Source organism: Solanum dulcamara, chromosome 3, assembly GCF_947179165.1.
Source record: "Solanum dulcamara chromosome 3, daSolDulc1.2, whole genome shotgun sequence".
Classification (NCBI taxonomy): domain Eukaryota; kingdom Viridiplantae; phylum Streptophyta; class Magnoliopsida; order Solanales; family Solanaceae; genus Solanum; species Solanum dulcamara.
In genome coordinates, this window is record NC_077239.1 from 77,060,067 (window position 1) to 77,072,213 (window position 12,147).

The following is a 12,147-nucleotide window of genomic DNA, read 5'->3' on the forward strand; positions in this document are numbered from 1 at the left end:
CTAGTTACTTGAACCGTAGTGTTAAACAATAAGCAATTAGTTTTTGTGTGTGTGAAAAGAGAAAGAGCAAAATGTATAAAACTATAAATAATAAACTTGTCAAAAAAAATTCAGTAATAAACTTTTCAATTGATTTCTCGACTCATGTACATAAAGCTTAAATCCGATTTAATATTGTGTTAAAAAAACTCTTAATTGCACTCGATATTTGTACAAAGTAAGTTTATCACTTGAACCGTAAACTTTAGCTAGTGTAGTAAGTTTATCACTTGAACCGTGAACTTTAGCTAGCGTTGGACATATATTTGATTAAAACTTGAAAAAAAAAGTTTTAAAGATATGATAAAAAATGATTTTTACAGTTAAATTTGCATTTGAACATGCATTTTACATTGAAGTTCTCTTAAAAAACTAATCTAAATCACTTTTTGAAACTTGAAAATTTTATCTTCATCATAAACTTCCCAAAAACTGCTCACTCTTTATTACCAAACAATATTCTCAGAATAATTAAAAAAAAATTAAAAAGGGTGTAACATGGAATCGTTGGTACTATAGATAGCCCAAATTCTCCACTTTTGAAGTGTAACTATTTCACCTTATGAGAACTAAACTGGAAAAAGTTTAATTTGAATACAGTATTAGCGGGTTTACCATTCAAAAATAACTAGAAATGCTTTTCCTCTACCTATCGAATTGCCTTACACTTCTACTCTCATAATCGATAATTAAGAATGAGGCGGACCTAGCATTTGAAGACAACGAAGTTATCAAACGTGAGCTATCGTGAATTCATACTTCCGTGTTGCTGAAAATAGAAGTGTTTGGATAAGTGTTGGGCCAAACCTTATCAGCCCAAATGAGGGGGGAAAAGGGGGGAAGCACTGTTCGACCTCCAAATAGGCTAGTTTTTAATTTTGGCTTTTCAAAAATAAACTTATGCCTAGAGGGGCATAAGTTTTTTATAGGCATAAGTTTATTAAGAACGTGAAGAATAACTTGTATGATATTATGATGCAAAATATAAATTTTTGCCCCCCAAAAAAATTAGAGACCAACACAAAATAGAGATAAAAGTGTAAATGACCCCTTAATTTATCACTAATAGGCTAATGGCCCCAAGTTAACTATTTCCTAAAAAGAAATCATTGAATCCAAGCCCATTTCAGTAACGTGAACTTCTGATATAGATTTTTTTTCCGACCAACTTCTGATATAGATAAAGGGCATAATAAATCAATTATCATTCCCCCGCCCCTCCCCTCAATCCTGATTCCTGCATAATGGAATTTTCCAATTTCTTGACCGGGTCTTGAAAACTCGGATGATGCCATAAAAAAAAGCAAAAAAATTCATTATTAGTGCTGTCCTTTATTCGATTGATTCCAAAAATATGCAAGCATATGTCCAATCTTATGCCTGTATTTTGGCTGGCTTTTAATTTTTATCTCTCAAATCTGTATCTTTATTTTTTACCCTTGCTGCGGTGCTGTCCATACAATAGAAAATTGTGGTTCAAAAGTATCCTTGACTATGACCTAGTTTCCAAAGACAAGTTCAGATAACCTAGTATCTAATTTTTTAGATATAACTTTAGAAAAGCTTATCCTTCTCTGGCAATTTTTTTGTAGCAATAGGTTATGCATCTTAAGGCATAACTTTGTGGGTTCTAAAACTAAACTTATGCTTCTATCCGTATAAATTTTGTAGAATATAAGTTATATATTGTAAAGGCATAACTTGATGAGCTTCTTAAAGTACAACTTATTGAAACTGATCTTAAGCCTTTTATCAAGAAAAGTTCTATAGGAATTAAGCTTACATAACATCAATAATATTATGGCTTTTGCCTTATTTTTATCATTTTAGCTTATAATCAAAAGCAAGCACTTTTTAAAATTATCCAAACACTCCAAAAGTACTTAGAAGCTATTCTGACTTAAAAACACTTAAAATAAACCAATCCAAGCAAGCTCTAACTTTGACTTTGATTTAACAGAGAAATAATACTCCATAAAAAAAATTAAACAAAAACAGTATACCACTATTATTTAGGATTAGGAAAGAGTTATTGCTACTTGGACTTGATTAAACATTGGGGATTAATCTGGCTACAATGCTAACTAATTACCATTAATTGAAAATAAAGCCGCTTTACATCATTAAAACTAACATGAAAATTAACCTAAGGATGATGACATGATGAACATACATATACAAACAAAGATCCATGTGGTCTGAAAAATATCTACTAGCTAGTAGCTACTACTCCCCTCTCTTAACCTACTATTTGTTACATTTGATCTCCTCCTTGTTAATTGCTTCTTTCTAACAATAAAACATTACTCTCTTCACATTTTCTTTTAGTGCGGGTAATGGTCTAACACCCATCTCTCGTATAGCCTTGCTGCCACCTTGATGAGGGCTGCCTGAACCATTTTCCGGCATGTCTGGTTCCATGTAGAATCTGGCTCGAAATGCAGCTAAATGTGCATAATATGCTGGAGGAACTGCAAAGAACCAATCTTTTTAGCTCATCTAAGTTTATAAACGTTGAAACATACAATGATATTATGCATAAGCAAATTAATTAAGCAGGTAATATGGCAGGGACAATAGTCAAAAGCAGGGCAGCCCAGTGCCCAAAGCATCCTGCGTTAGCAGGGTCAACGGAAGGGTCACACCTCAAGGGGTGTAACGTAGACAGGCAAGAAATCATCCTTTTCATGACCTTTATATTTTCTTAGTACTATAGCCCCACTTTTTATTTACATTTTTCACACTTACCCACAGAGACAGAACGCGTGCACCTTGCATATGTATAGCAAAGATTGTTAGTCAACGACTGGATTCCGTCTGCTGTGAAATTGTTCTCATCCCACAGAACATGGTAATGTGCAGGCCGACTTGTACCCTGCCAAGATGTAGTAGTGCATCAATAATATTGTGCAACACCTAATTTGTGATAGAACAAATTTAAGTGCGTCCACGTATCAATATATACAGGCTTGCCTCTATTTAACACATAGGATTAGATAACAAAAGTTCATGCTTTTAGCATTTGTAGATAAGGATTCCTACAGAAAATTTTCCTTTTGGTATCAGTTTTCCCTCTTGCCAATTTCAATCTGAAAGCAACAAGCACTGCATATTCTGTTCATTTTATTTTAGTCAAGGAAAATGATTGTTTCCGTTATATACCTGAATGCCAGCGTGGCTACAAAGATAGAAGTCGAATTCTGTTGGATGACAGATTTTTGTGTCAACCACAGTACCTGAAAGAAGCAAAAGATGGTACTCAGCATTCATGATACATGACCATATCTCTGAAGTGTGTCTAAGACTAAGGATGGTTTACCAGGCAATATGTTTCCACTCCTATCAATGCTGCTCCTGTCCTTGTGATTATTAGCAAATAGTCGGGTGTGATGCCGTTTCTGTACCACGATAAATGTCACTGGCGGTTGGTAATTTGGCTCTAATGATGCACAAGCCTGCACCAAAAAACTTTTCATCAGACTAAAATCATATATGGTGAAGTAGAAACCAGAGGAAGAGCCATTGACAGGAATAGCACCAACCTTCCTGATTGCATCCAACTCGAAAAGCAGTACTTGGTAAAATTGTCCTTCACTCACTCCATCCCTGCGCACAAGATACTCTAATAAGACCGGGGAAATTAAGCAAATCACAAGAATAAACGAAAGAAGTCATCAATTACAGAACCAGAGAGAATGTCCTAGTGTCAATAGATGGGAACCGACAAAGGAAATGTTTATGCTAGTCTCTGTGTAGGGTCATCTATAAAAATTGGTATCATGAAGTTACCATAAATAGGTGGGCTTATTGGTACAAGTCACTACTTAAAGATTTATAGAAACAAACCGTAGCTAGTGAAAGGCCACAGCAGATATAACATGTGCAACTTCCAGTACATTAACCATTTAGAGTGAGGGACTTGCCGATAAAAGATTATCCTTTGTGGCTTTTGGCCTGTGGCCTTTCTGAAGGATATTAGGAGATCCCTGCAAAATAGATAAAGTACAACCAGCGTAAACTATCTTTCATCAAACGACAACAAATACATTGGAAATTAAGAAATAGAACTCATAGAAGGATTACCTTATCATGCCACCACTAACTGTTCCACGTGCAGGATCATGCCATGTCTTGTATAAATCTTGTATAAGCTCTTGTCTATGAGCTTGAGCACAAACAAGACCAGCATATTTTGTCACCTCAGGCCAATCTTGAGAAGCTACTACCTGCATCCAGAATAGGAATTTGAGGTTCCTCCTACACCCAAAGTATCGGAAAAGAGGAGATTAAGGAGCATGGACTCAAATAAGGAACTTACAGCAGCAATTGAAGGGCTAGAGTCTTCTCCATTTTCTGGGTGAGTCACATCTGCTCCAAATATGATGGTAGGTATATCACTTACTAACGGTATTCTACAGCTAATAGCATCCAATAGGACGGTATTTCGACCACCCATCTGCTACCACAGCACAAAGTTTATGTAAGAACGCACATTTAGAAATAAAAGGACATAATGCATGTTAAAAGCTAATTTGGATGCACCTTGACGTTGATCTTCAAGGAGACATTTGCCAAGTATTGTTTGCTGATCTTGAATACATGCTTTGTCAGACAGCATTGAGTTATTAAACCAAGATCAGTCTCACATATCCGCTTTATGTCACCTACAAGATGAGGGTGTAAGAAATTTTAAGAAGGTGACAATCTTCAAAGGTATATCAACAATTCAACAGATGAAATTTATTTCACCATACCATAGAGGGACCCATTGTTATCTGGTAGAATGACCAATAAAAGCTCAAGTTCTTTTCCTTTTAGCTTGTTTACACATGAATGATAAACATGCTTCAAGGCTTTCTCTACTTGATCTGGCCTGGCCATGTATACTGGAATTATTGGTTCCGGATTGAACTCCTGTCAGCAAAAACCACAGGAGCAAAGGTCAATCACTTTGAGTCTACAAACAAAAATGAACTGAAAGAGAAATGGACAAGTAACAAAGAGAAAGAGTTTTCAAAACAACTACCATTCCAGATACTTGACACATCTGAGCCAGTTCGTTACAGAAGCCACGAGCAACACTCTCTTGGACACTTCGTGAAAAGTTGATACATGCCCAACGGCTAACGGTCATCCCATTTATCATTTTCTGTGCACAATCAAGCTCAGGTATTAACAAAATGCAAAGCAACAATAGACAATACATCAAGCTCAGGTATTAGCAAAATGCAAAGCAAAAATAGACAATGCATAGTAACTGAGAAACCACAGAGAAGAACATTGTTACGATACTAGGAAGAATAAGAAAGACAAAGTTGAGTATGATTTAATATACAAAGAATGAGATATTGGATCTTTTTCTTTTTTGCCACCATGCAAAACAAAAAATGCACTCATGATGTTAATGCATGAATGGTGTAACATAGAAGTAGTAAGTAAACTGATGATTCTCTAGTTGTAAGTTGTAACAACTAAAAGAAAGAAAACGAGTAGAAAGGGAACTAAGAAACAAGCGGAAAAAGGACCTTGTTCATCATATTCCACTGTCCAACTTGAGGTAGACAATCCTTCTCCTTCCCCGTCTCATGATATTTTAGCTGTGGAGAAATGAGAGAAGTAGATGTTGAAGGATAAAGCATTCAGGTTAAATAAGACTGAAGAATAAAAGCTCGTGTGTAGTGTTTTTACCCAAGGAGCAGGCAGCACGCGGGCTTCCACCGATGCTTGCTTTTCACTGATTTTGATTCCAAACTCCTTTGCATATGGGTCCTCATTATAATCATTGTGTTGAACAGTCTATATTTTAAAAGACAGTAAAGTACCGTTCTGAAGCATATTGGCATAACAAAAACAAGGAGACTCTAAACATAAAGGGTCTGTAACATTTGAAAATCCAATTAGCTGGTTTTGACTAGTTCGAACAGTAGAGGTATCATTGACAAGCTAAACATATTAAAATTCTGAAAGAAAGCATTAAAGGTACAAATCTAACAGCATACCTGCAAAATTGAGTTCTCACGATCTCGTGGTCTTTGGCATGTAACCTTCAAAAGAGAAGTAATTTGCTTCTCACTCAACCTCTTGGTGTATCGTTGTCCCTCAACAATTTTACACGCCTAGAAAAGGATAACATAGAATTGTTCAGGACTGTTGGAAAGAGACCTGAAGGCTTCAAGCTATACCACATTTCAAGTAATATTCTCACCTCCATTGGTAAATAGTTGGCTTTCTTCTGGTTCCCTACTTGAAGGCATGGAAGATGTGTATTCTTTATAGTAAAACCATACATTTCTTGAAAGTATTCAACTACTGACTTCATGGTTAAATTGTCATCAACAGGAAATCTGAGCAAAGTAAAAATGAGCTAATGTATTATAAGGTTAAAAGTAGCAAATACAAAGGCATAAGGAAAAAAGAATACACTAGTTCTCTTGTGGGCTGAGATGTTAGTCCTGAAACGCGATACTTTCTCCGGACATTGCCCCTGTGTGTCACTTCTACTTTCACTCCTCTAAGAGCCTTCTTAATCTAGATGGCATTTGTAGGCAAAACAAAAAGGTTAATCTAAGAGTAAAGGGGCCAAAGCATAAGGCAATGCAGCAAGCTTAACAGCATTAACTCAACAAGGGAATCACTCAAGTCCAGTTAGATTTCTTACCTTTACACGATCAGAGTCAGATAAGGGTCTTGACGACACATCTTTTCCAAGAAGCTGGGCTACAAACTCTATCACTGGTAGAGCTTCAATAAATGCAGCTGAAGCCATATCTGTTATTCGGAATCCAAAGATTTAATACAGTTAGGAATGATCAACTACATGAACGACAATCATAGAACTTTTTGGAAATTTCACAACAATCATATCGTATTTAATCTGAATATTGACAATAAATCACCAATGTTAAGCGACAAGCCCATTTGGGTCGGTCTAATGCTCTGGTAGAATCCACACCACGCTTCTAAACCATCACCAAGAGGCTGAGGCTTCCGGATATCAGGTGAAAAGAAAGATCTTCCAACGGGACAATATCTATACAGAAATGTGCATTATCAGACAAAAAATCAACCTAACAGAAACCAAATGCAGGTCCAAATACTGAAGGAGTATCTACCTCTTGATCGACAGCTCTCTCAAAACAATGTCCAGAATTTGAAGAGCTTCTTTTGGACCATCAGCGCGCTTACCAGCAAGAAATTCGCTCAGATGATGTAGATTCGCTCTTGCAACAAACTTAATCACCACTTTATATTCCCTTTCTCTCCTAAAAATATTTTACAATTCACAAGAGAGAACAAATACAATTATTTAGTATTGGAATGAAATAGGCCTAACCAGAGATGAATCTGTTTTAGATAATCTGCGTAGCCTGACCTCAACTACTTCAGGATTAAGGCATATTTTATTGATTGATTCCACAAGAAAACAAGGAACATCTTTCTAACTCCCGTTTGGCCATTAAATTTCGGGAGTAAATTTTCAAGAAATATTGTACAACATTGTTTTTTCATGAAAATTGGTTAGTTTTTTTGAAAATTTTATCTTCAAAATTTCACTTCCATTCACAAAACTTCAAAAATTTTCCAAGTAAAATGCATGTCCAAAAGCAACTTCAGTTCTAAAAACTATTTTTCAACACAACTTCAAAAACTTCTTTTTTCAAGTTTCAACTAAATCTATGGCCAAAAGATAGCTAATTAATCTAGACTGAACCAGATTAAAAAAGTAATTGAGATAATGACATCTTATTTATTTGTGTTTTAATATTTTGGCAAGACTTCAGAAGCTTAGGAGTGAAAAGATTTTCTACATTTAAAGCTATCTAGTGGTAAATTCTTAATTGAACTACGAAACAATCCAAAGTGAATGAGGACAAAAGCAATAAAGTCTTACTTTGGACCATTGATCACATCATCTTCATCAACAAGCTTAATGGTAAACTCCTTCCACTTAAAAGGAAGTTCACCAGCAGTGTAAAGACTCTTCCTGCCATCATAAGCTGGTAATCTCATCCCTAGGTACAGTTTCACCAGTTCTGCCATGATAGCTCTGTTTACAGTTCTTGATGACACTTCAGGGATTACAGTAACCTGCAAGCAACAGCAAAAAGTTGGTTTTCTAAAGGGGAATACATACAAAAAAATACAAAGAGAATTATCACAACAGTTCTGACCAAAATTCAGAGTCATTAATGCTAAGGGCAAAAGCAAAGTAAAAACAAGTAAAATAAGAAGGGTAAAAAAATTCAAAGGGGATGTCAGATTAAGGGCCCCAAAAAGCAATACACCAAATTTACTTTAGTTCTTGAAAGATGCTCAAAGAAACCCTATTTAAAAATGTATAAAATACATCAAAACAGAAAATACTTACTCCGTTCGTTTGTCTTACTTTCCTTCTTTAGTCCAATTCAAAAACAATCTTCAATTCTAACTTTCCACGTGACATGGTATTAAAGATTAAACAACATTTTGATCCTTTTTTGCATATCTTTAGTTTAAGATCACAACATTAAATAGTTTTTTCTACTTTCTTAAACTAAACCAGACAAACAAATTGAAATAAAAGGACTAGCAACTTACATCATACTGGTTCAACTCTTTGTCTGGTAAATCAGCCAAAAAATGGTTTGCTTTTACAATGCATTTTGTCCCTAGTTGGCCATAACCTGGTCTTGGGGCAAAACACAGAGACTTACTTGAAGAAGGAAACCCTGAGCTGCTTCCATTATTCTCAACTCCTGACACATTTGTTGCTTCAACACAAGCTGCTATAACTGGCTTGCTTGCTGCTGTACAAGGCCTTGAACTAGGCCTCATAAATGTCTCACCTTGATCTGACTTTCTGCCTCCTCTTCCCCTTCTTCTTCCTCTGTTTCGTGAAGGGGGTGAAATCTGGTTATGGATTTTGTTGTTTGGGGGTTCTTGGGGCCGTTTGCCATTTTGAGGAGTCTTGGGGGTTTTCTGAACTGGATTCATGGTGTTCTGCAAATGGGGTTTGATCACAATGTGTTGTTCTGAACTTTCCTTCATCTGCCTTATAGGCATGATGATGCTATTTTTTTATTTTTTTTTGCTTTTCTTGATAAGCACAAGAAAACTGTTCAGAAGTAATAATGTCCTTCTCTAGATGGCACAGTCCAATATAGTTCTCTAAACTCAAAATGGCCTCAAGATTTGAAGATTATTGTACTGAAAATACCAAAAACAGAAAGAGTAACACATGTCAGCAAGATGATGATATTTGGCAGGAAGCTAAGTGATAAAAAAAGCTTTGAACTTTCACACACATAATGGAAATTTTCTTGATTTTGAATAATACAGACACCACCATTTAATCCAAACATTTTCACATTTCCTTCAACATATAAAACCAAAAACATTACACAATAGCAGCTAGACATTAAAAAAGATTACACCTTTTAGATCAAAATAATGGAATTTTGCAATTGTAAATTGTCACAGGTCTTGTCACTGCAGACTAGACTATCAAAGAAAAAAAATAGTAGTAAAATGATGATAAACTGCAAAAGATATAGAATGAATAGATATCTAACTACCTTAATATAAATGCATACACAGAAAAACAAGCATACAGGAGTACTAAAAAACTTTTTAACACTATTTCTCCTTCTGCATGAACACCAGTTATGTAAGAAGAAAAAAAACACCCAGTCAAAGACAAATAAAAAATTTCCTCAGAAGCCAAAACCCTCTTAAGATGTTTCTGTTGGAAACCCAATATCCATGAATCAAGGTAAAAAAATAATGTTTTTTTTTTACCAATTTGTGGAATAGGCAGAAGAAAGAAGCATTCCCTTGAGCAAAGCCAAAAACTTTGTACTAGAAAACCCAGAGAGAAGGAAGAATGAATAATACATCCAAAGAAAATGAGACAAAGAAAGGCTTATATGATAATGTACAAGCATTAGTAAATGTGAAAAACCATATATGACTGCTCAAGAAGAGAATAAAAACACCTTGAAACAATCAAAAAGCAACCAAGTAAGTGTATAATAAAAAAATAATATTACTCAAAAACAAGAAAAAGGAATAATCTTAGAAACCCCAAATTTCATTTACACCTCCCAAGACTTACAATCAACAGAACAGAAGAAATTTTTATTTTTTCTGGAAAAAAAAATGAAATCTTTAAAGGGTTTATAGAAGAATCAATCACCAAATGAATGAAACCATGAAAGACCAAGTCTTTTGAAAAGATGTGTGTAGCTTAGCTTGCTTGATTCCAAGAATATTACAGCAACAGGAGGGTTTTAGTAATAATGGGAACAAAGACTAAAAAGAAAGAAAGAGAGAGAGTGAGGACTGAGGAGATGGAAAAGATGGGATTATTATGAAGTTTTCAAACATATATAGAGAGAGAGAGAAAGAAAAATAATAATGACGATGATGGTGAATCTTTTAATTTATTTTTTTTACATGTAGGCATGCAAATTAAGGTGTTTTTCTTTATCACATGTAAAAGCATTTGTTAGGGATCTGCTTCTACACACCCTTTCTCTTCTTCTCTCAAAACACACTTTTGCTTTTTTCACAAACACATTATAGTGCTGCTGTTTCTAGCCACACTTTTTCTGTGTCCATCCTCCTTAGTGCCCCCTGATCAGTCTTTCTTTAATTTCTACAAGTGATTTGAGTTTATTATGAATTAATAGTCTGTTTGGTTAAGTTTTTGAGAGGTTAAAATTATTTATTAAAAAATAAAAAAAAAGTTGATGGGTGAAGATTTGGGAGAAAATAAATGTTTTTGTGAAGTAGCACCAGTAGAAAAGGATTTTTAAAAATTTGATCAAATACTATTTATTGCTCATAAGTGTTTTTTTAAAAGTTTATTGATTAAACATAAATTAATTTTTTAAATCAAAAATACTTTTAAAAAAACATATTTAAAAAAATATATTTTTCAAAATAGGTCAAACAGACTACTAAAAAACATAGTTCTTAATTAGTTTCATATTTATAAAACTAGGGGAAACAGTTACGAAATTAAAGAAAGAAATATTTATCTTGTCCATTTTAAATATTTTGAACTTATAAATTCTAGATAGAAAGGCACCTTATAAGGATTGTTTGATATAGTGTATAATAATAGTGTTGAATAAGAAGTATTAGTAATGCTAACATTAATAATGATAATATTAATTATGGTGTAATTATTTCTCATATTTGTTGTACTAAAAATAACATGTATTGTATAATTTCTAAAAAATAATATTATTTGTTTATAAAACTATCCTCCACAAGTACGGTAGAAAGGATTTGAAAAAGGTTTTGAGAGACAATTGTGTCCTTAACAATGTTAATTCATGCATTAATTTTTTTTGCATTGTTAATAATGTGATTTGTCATCTATTAGCTATACATAACATAATATCAAATAGAGTGTTCATTAGGGATTGTTTGGTAGACGAATAAGAAATAAGTTATTTATGTATTAATTTTGATATAACTTGTACGATGTTTGATAGGTAAATAAAAAATAATTTATTCATGTATAAAATTAGGCACCCGCATAATTAATACATGTATAAGTTATAAGGTAGTCTATGTATTAATTTATGTGGGATAGAAAATGGAATAACTAATATATGTATAACTAATAAGGAGTTGTTTGGTAGCTAGTTAGAATTTTGCAGTTATTAGTAATGTACGAATTCTTTATGAGTTAATCTATGTATTATTTATGCATGTATTAGTTATGCAGAAATTAGTTATACATGTATTAGTTATATATATACATTAGTTATTCCATCTTCTAACCTACATAAAATAATACATAGACTTCATCACAACTTATACATGTAATAGTTATGCGGGTTTCTAAAATGTCAATCAAACGTCGTATTAATTCTATGCATGAATAATTTATTTTCTATACCTATCAAATATCATATAAGTTATACAAAAATTAATAAATGGATAACTTGTTTCTTATCAAGCTACCAAATGGCCTCTAAATGAATAATTAATCCCTACATAACTAATATTTGCATAAATAATACATAAATTCATCCATAACTAATTCCTACATTACGAATACTTGAATAATTCTAATCGATTACCAAACGACCGATAAGATATTAATAGTACACA

At 33.7% G+C, this 12,147-nt stretch overlaps 1 protein-coding gene across 2 annotated transcripts; it reads right to left on the reverse strand.

Moving 5' to 3' along the window:
- Positions 1–2,020: 2,020 nt before the first annotated feature.
- LOC129883057 (protein argonaute 10-like) lies at positions 2,021–10,417 on the reverse strand. Of its 2 annotated transcripts, XM_055957605.1 has the most exons (22): positions 10,214–10,400; positions 8,617–9,225; positions 7,931–8,127; positions 7,152–7,301; positions 6,936–7,069; positions 6,698–6,807; positions 6,461–6,567; positions 6,245–6,383; positions 6,039–6,155; positions 5,728–5,835; positions 5,565–5,636; positions 5,066–5,188; positions 4,794–4,953; positions 4,582–4,703; positions 4,358–4,495; positions 4,123–4,265; positions 3,963–4,025; positions 3,582–3,645; positions 3,359–3,494; positions 3,202–3,275; positions 2,788–2,914; positions 2,021–2,510 (listed from the first exon to the last, which is right to left on the reverse strand). In XM_055957605.1, exons 2-22 carry the CDS (start codon positions 9,079–9,081, stop codon positions 2,329–2,331), a joined length of 2,931 nt encoding a protein of 976 aa, XP_055813580.1. In that variant the 5' UTR covers positions 9,082–9,225; positions 10,214–10,400; the 3' UTR covers positions 2,021–2,328. The 2 variants fall into 2 exon arrangements, 1 of the variants encoding a protein (XP_055813580.1); XR_008765870.1 differs by lacking the exons at positions 2,021–2,510; positions 2,788–2,914; positions 3,202–3,275 and having other exon boundaries at positions 3,424–3,494; positions 3,886–4,025; positions 10,214–10,417.
- Positions 10,418–12,147: the final 1,730 nt, after the last annotated feature.